This window comes from Primulina eburnea, chromosome 18 (assembly GCF_022965805.1).
Source record: "Primulina eburnea isolate SZY01 chromosome 18, ASM2296580v1, whole genome shotgun sequence".
NCBI lineage: Eukaryota > Viridiplantae > Streptophyta > Magnoliopsida > Lamiales > Gesneriaceae > Primulina > Primulina eburnea.
Genome location: NC_133118.1, coordinates 22,920,336 through 22,927,037, shown reverse-complemented (window position 1 = coordinate 22,927,037; position 6,702 = coordinate 22,920,336). Strand labels below are relative to the sequence as shown.

Genomic DNA, 6,702 nt, shown 5'->3' with positions numbered 1-6,702 from the left:
AAACATCATAAAATAACAGTACAACTACACAGGGCATTCCCTGGAAAAAGTATGACTCAATGATATAATATCTGGGAACTCGCAAGAACAATCCAACTACTGGGCACCGCTACCTGATGCTCCACCAGACGCGTCAAATCCTCCTGGATAATCTGCTATGGCATCAAAAACAACCACAACATAAGCAGAAAAGACGGGTCAGGTCCCAGTACGACGAACCAGTAAAATTATGACAATTATAACTGACGTGAAATAAAATCAAGTAAAATGCAATGAAATGCAATGCGTGTCGGTAACAATGAAATAACGGATACCAAAACGGAGTCCAATAAAACGCATCAGCAACAGGAACAGTGGCCACCCGTGTCAGGCAACGTAATATCATGTCGCCACTCATCCATGCACGTAGCATCGAGGGTCCGGTAGCGACCCGGTCAGTCCTTGAGCAGTCATCAGGAGAGTGATAATCCTATCACTCGTTCCATCGATAAGATGTCAGGAGTGATCTATCCTATCACTCGCTCCATTGATGACGCAACATCTCAACAGATCAGCAATCATAGCAATCAACGGAGTCAAGGCTCGAAATGCTATGTATCAACTCAAATAAATGCATGAATGCAATCACGTATTCACAAAGCACATAAAGCACGCCACAACTCATTACAAAGTACTTAACTTCATTCCACATCGCTATAGACGTCATAAGAAAACGGTTCATACGTACCTCAACTGCCTTTAATTTACCACAAAATATCTTAATATTTCCTGAAAACTCCAATCCTGTGGCAAATAATACATTTCATATCAAGTCCCATTTATTTTTCCAATATTCACTAATTTAGCCTAAAATTCCAAAAATCCATAATTTAGGCTTTACAATTTCTAAAACTCATCGCAAAGTCAAATATAATGATTTATTTAACTTAAATCTCTCAATATCGGACAACTTGAAATTTCAAAAATTCGATCATATCGAATCTGAAATTTTTCGATATTTACTAGGAATTTCCAAAATGTTCATTTTTTTATTTCTAATGCTATAAACACATCCTAATAACGATTTAACATTTCACAAATCATAAATTCCCAAATTAATAGGCTAAATTCGAAATATTATCTAAATAAATTTCGAAAATTAGCTTAATACCTCCAATCGGCTCCAATATAGCACCAATAATCCAATATATATTAATTATTGGAACTCAATTGAATTAAAATGCCCAAAATTCGAAACCCTAAAATCCGAATTTTTACCTCAAACGCTTCAAATTTCGAGTACAACTATACAATCAGTTGTCCAAGCTCGGAATAACACGAAATCGAGGCGAAGAACAAAAATTCGAACGAGTCACGGTCGAAGGGTTCGAGCAGAGTTGTTGAAAAACCTTGCAAAATGGGTATCAATGCGTAGCCCTTGTCGAGAGGATTCCGAATATGTATTTACTTAAATATTTCGGCGACCGGAGCGGCTAGAATCGAAGGTCAAAGTTTCGAAATTGAATGGGAAGAAACCTTCAGCAATTGCAGACCGGAAGAAAGAGAAGGAGCATTCACGATTATCTCTTTTATTATTATTATTATTATTATTATTATTTATTTATTTATTTATTTTAAAAACTTACTTAATGACATTTGGGCTGGGCTTGGGGAACGGGGCTCTTACATTCTCCCCTACTAGTAAAAGATTTCGTCCTCGAAATCTAGCATACACAACGTTTATACAAAAGTGGTTTATAAACATTTACCACTGATAGTACATAGGGAAATCAGAATACATGGAATAATTTATTACATTTTCAAACAAATGAGGTCATTCCTGACGCATCTTAGCCTCTAATTCCCATGTAGCTTCTTCTCTCCCATGTCTACTCCATTGCACCATAACCAGTGGTATCGTCTTATTCCTCAGTTGTTTTTCTTTACGATCAAGAATTTGCACTGGATGCTCAACAGAGCTAAGGGAACTATCCAACTCCACCTCATCAGTCCTCAATACATGAGAAGGATCCGGCTCGTACTTTCGTAACATATATACATGAAACACATCATGTATCGCAGACAAACTCTGCGGCAAGTCCAAACGATAAGCCAATGTGCCAATCCTCTCAACAATCGCATATGGACCAATATAACGTGGAGCTAGCTTCCCTTTGCGCCCAAATCTCATAGTACCACGAAACGGTGATACTTTCAAGAAAACCTGGTCGCCAACCTGAAACTTTAAAGGCCTACGCCTTTTATTAGCATAACTGGCTTGACGATCCTGAGCTGCTTTCATTCTTTTCCTGATCATTTCAACATTCTCTTTCATTTCTTGTATAAATTCTGGTATTGCCATCTGTTTTTCTCCTACATCTTCCCAGCATATTGGAGATCTACATTTTCTGCCATACAAGGCTTCAAATGGTGCCATTCCGATGGTTTCTTGGAAGCTATTATTGTAAGAGAATTCAACAAGTGACAATGATTTCTGCCAACCACCACTAAAATCCATCATGACTGCTCGCAACATATCCTCGAGTGTCTGAATGGTCCTCTCTGACTGACCATCTGTCTGTGGGTGATATGTAGTACTCATCGCCAACTTTGAACCCAATGCTGATTGCAAACTACTCCAAAACTTTGAGGAAAACCTGGGATCACGGTCCGATACTATGGTTACAGGCACACCATGCAATCTCACTACATGATCGATGTATATTTTTGCCATTTTCTTATAAGTATAAGTACGATCAAAAGGAATAAAATGAGCTGATTTGGATAATCTATCCACAATCACCCAAATCGCATCACAACCACGATTAGAACGAGGTAGGTGTGTCACAAAATCCATAGCAATGTGCTCCCAATTCCACTGTGGCACTTCAAGACTATAACATACCACCAGGTCTCATTCTCTGAGCTTTAACCTCTTGGCACGTCAAACATCTAGCCACAAAGTCAGAAATCTCTTTCTTCATACCTTCCCACTAGTAATGAGATTTCAAAGTATGATACATCTTTCTGATTCCAGGATGAACACTATGTCGACTACAATGAGCTTCTCTAAGTATAGCTTCTTTCAAATCCATCAAATCGGAACCACAAGTTTACCATTATAGCGCAGAAATCCATCTGAAGCAACACTGAACTTGTCTGATTGACCTGTCTGAGTCAATTCTTTCAACCTATGAACATGCGGATCAGTTCTCTGTGCTGCTTTGATTTTAGAAACAATATGTGGTTCAACTTGAATAGATGAAACTATAAAGTAGTTGCCCTTAGACTGATAAGTCCATCCTGAAGTTCCCAAATGTTCGTGAACTTATGAAATAGTCAAAGATGTCAACATTTTAGGCTGAACCTTTCTACTCAGAGCATTTGCAACTTGATTCATTCTCCCTGGTTGGTATTTACTCCTCACAATCAAAGTCTTTAAGTAATTCCAACCATCGATGTTGTCTCATATTCAAGTCAGACTGTGTGAAAAGATACTTCAGACTCTTTTGATCAGAATAAATCACAAACTGTTCTCCGTACAGATAATGACGCCATATCTTTAAGGCAAATACAATGGCAGCTAACTCCAAATCATGAACTGGATATCGAGTCTAATGTGGCTTCAACTGACGAGATGCATATGCAATCACTCGCCCATTTTGCATCAAAACACAACCCAGTCCATTTAGAGAAGCATCTGTACAGACAACAAATCCACCTGAGCCTGAAGGCAAAGCTAGCACCGGAGATGTGGTCAACTTTACTTTCAAAGTCCGGAAACTAGACTCACATTCTGTAGTCCATACAAAACGTCGATCTTTCTGTGTCAACTGGGTCATAGGCCTAGCTATTCTGGAAAATCCTTCGATGAAACGCCTATAATACCCAGCTAATCCCAAAAAGCTTCGAATCTGAGATACATTGGTTGGTTTAGGCCAACTGATAACAGCTTCAACTTTACTAGGATCAACAGATACTCCTTGTGCAGATATAACATGGCCTAAAAATAAAACTCTGTCCAACCAGAACTCACACTTAGAAAATTTGGCATACAACTGCGCTTCTCTGAGTGTTTGGAGAACTAATTTCAAATGTTTTTCGTGCTCTTTCTTTGACTTGGAATAAATCAAGATATCATCAATAAAAACGATAACGAATTTATCTATGAATTCCCGGAATACACGATTCATTAAATCCATAAACACCGCTGGAGCATTAGTCAAACCAAACGGCACGACTAGGAATTCATAATGTCCATAACGGGTCCGAAACGCTGTCTTAGGAACGTCTTCCTCTCGGACTCTGAGCTGATGATAGCCGGAACGAAGATCAATCTTGGAATACACAGAAGTACCCTGCAAATGATCAAACAAGTCGTCAATACGCGGCAGAGGATACTTATTCTTCATGGTAGCCCGGTTCAACTGCCGATAATCGATGCACATTCTCGTCGTTCCGTCTTTCTTCTTTACAAACAATACTGGAGCTCCCGAATGCGACATACTTGGTCTGATATAGCCTTTCTCCAGTAAATCTTGAAGCTGTTCTTTAAGTTCTTTCAACTCTGTCGGAGCTAAACGATATGGTGCTCTAGATATAGGATTTGTCCCTGGCATCAATTCAATGCTAAGATCTATTTCCCTTTGAGGCGGAAAACCCGGAATCTCATCAGGAAATACATTAGGAAAATTCTTGACAACGGGAATGTCTAAAACTTTCAATCGTTCTTCCCGTGTTGCATCAAGGGCATAGATAAAAAATCTTTCGTTGCCGATTGACAACAACCTGAACATTTCCATTGCAGATACTAATGGAATTCGAGATTGTGAATCATAACCGTAAAAGTTCCATTTGCTGCCATAATACGGTCTAAATCTGACAATTCCATGGAAACAGTCCACAGTAGCTCGATAATTCGTCAATATATCCATACCGAGAATACAATCGAAATCGGACATGGCTAACTTGATTAGATTAGTTATCATAATATTATCCTCAAATCTAATCACACAATTTATGACTATCTCACAAGCCATCAAGTATACACGGCAGGAGTAGCCATAGACACAGTATCCAACAACGGAATAGTAGCAATCTCATGCTCATCAACAAATGCAGCAGATAAAAATGAATGAGATGCTCCAGTGTCTATCAATATACGCGCACGATAATCGAAAACATAGCAAATACCTGCAATCACTCCGCATGGTGCATCCAGAGCCTGGTCCTGAGTCAATGCATGTACTCGAGCCTGCTGCGGCACCGGATATTGCTGCTGGGGAGGACCTCTAGGTGGTGGATAGCCGGACTGCTGAAATGACTGTGCAGGAGCATACGGCCTGAAAGCTGGTCCTCGGGGAACCTGTCCAGACTGTTGTGGCTGAAATTGCTGTCTTTGGGCATTGGGGCACACTTTAGCAAAATGCCTAACTTGACCACATATATAGCAAGACCCCTGGACTCCTATACACTGTGAACTAAAATGTCTTCCACCACAGCGGTCACAGTACACAGCATTCGAAGACCCAACAACACTGCTCCCTCTAGTACTGCCTGAACTGGAGGAGCTGGACTGAGATTTTTTCTTAAATTGTTTTTCTCTTGCCCTGAATCGTTGTTGCTTCGGTTGCTGGGATGACTGTTGAGGCTGATAAGGAGATAAACCCGCTGGCATCGGCATATGACTTCCAGATCCTTGAGAAGTAGAAGCTGGAACTGGAACTGGCCGTGATTCTCCTCTGAGCAGACTAGCCTCTATCTTCTTCGCCATTTATACAGCTTGAACATATGTATTAGGGGATCCAGTCATCAACAAATTATGAATAGTCCCTTGTAGCCCATGCAGGAAACGAGAAAGTTTGGATTGATCATTTCTTGAAACATGTGGCACATATGGCAGAAGAGCAGAAAATTGAGAAGCATATTCAACAACCGTTTTATTTCCCTGCACCAATTGGTTGAACTCTTCTTCCTTGGCATAATAATAAGAAGGAGGTGCATATTTTTGGGTAAAATGAGTACAGAATACTTCCCAAGTAATGATTTGTCCAGATGCTTTCAGTGCTTCCTCTGCAGCTTCCCACCAAAGTTGTGCTTGATCTTTTAACTGATAGATTGCCAGCTTCAGTCTGACACTTTCGGTATATTCGAGCAAATTAAATAGATGGTTTATGCTTTTCAACCACCCGGATGCTTTTTCGCCATTTTCAGTGCCAAAGAATTTGGGAGGACGTAATTCTTGAAATTGAGAAATTATTAATTGCATCCCACCAACTTTCTGAGTCAACTGCTCGACTTCTTGATTCACTTATTCCTCCACGTTTCTAGCAAGCTGGGCTTCAGGACGACCACGTCTACCCCTGACAATATCTTCAAGTCCTCGGACATTCTGGGCTTCTGACTCCTGGACAGTTTCTTTTCCCTTTTTGCCTCTTCCTCCATGTGCCATTCTGTAAGACAGAAGGATTTAAGACCAAGGCAAAATAACTTAATAAGCACAAAAGAACCAAAAGAAAGCTGAAACTTAGTCTCGTAGCTAGTTATTAAACTAAGTTCAAAATCTAATCAACAATGCTAACTCAGGCTAATTCAAATAAATCATAGCACATAGTTCAAACAAGAGCAAATTGTAAAACACATACGCAATCATTTTATTTGTGTCTAGACTCAAGTGCCCTAGACTCTAATTCGAGCATATCCCAGTTACGCTCTGATACCAAA

The 6,702-nt window shown here is 39.9% G+C and overlaps 1 protein-coding gene across 1 annotated transcript; it reads right to left on the bottom strand.

Annotated features, from left to right (window-relative positions):
* Positions 1-5,752: 5,752 nt before the first annotated feature.
* LOC140819169 (uncharacterized) lies at positions 5,753-6,430 on the bottom strand. Its single transcript, XM_073179178.1, has 2 exons — positions 6,340-6,430; positions 5,753-6,219 (listed from the first exon to the last, which is right to left on the bottom strand). Exons 1-2 carry the CDS (start codon positions 6,428-6,430, stop codon positions 5,753-5,755), a joined length of 558 nt encoding a protein of 185 aa, XP_073035279.1.
* Between the last annotated feature and the right edge of the window lie 272 nt (positions 6,431-6,702).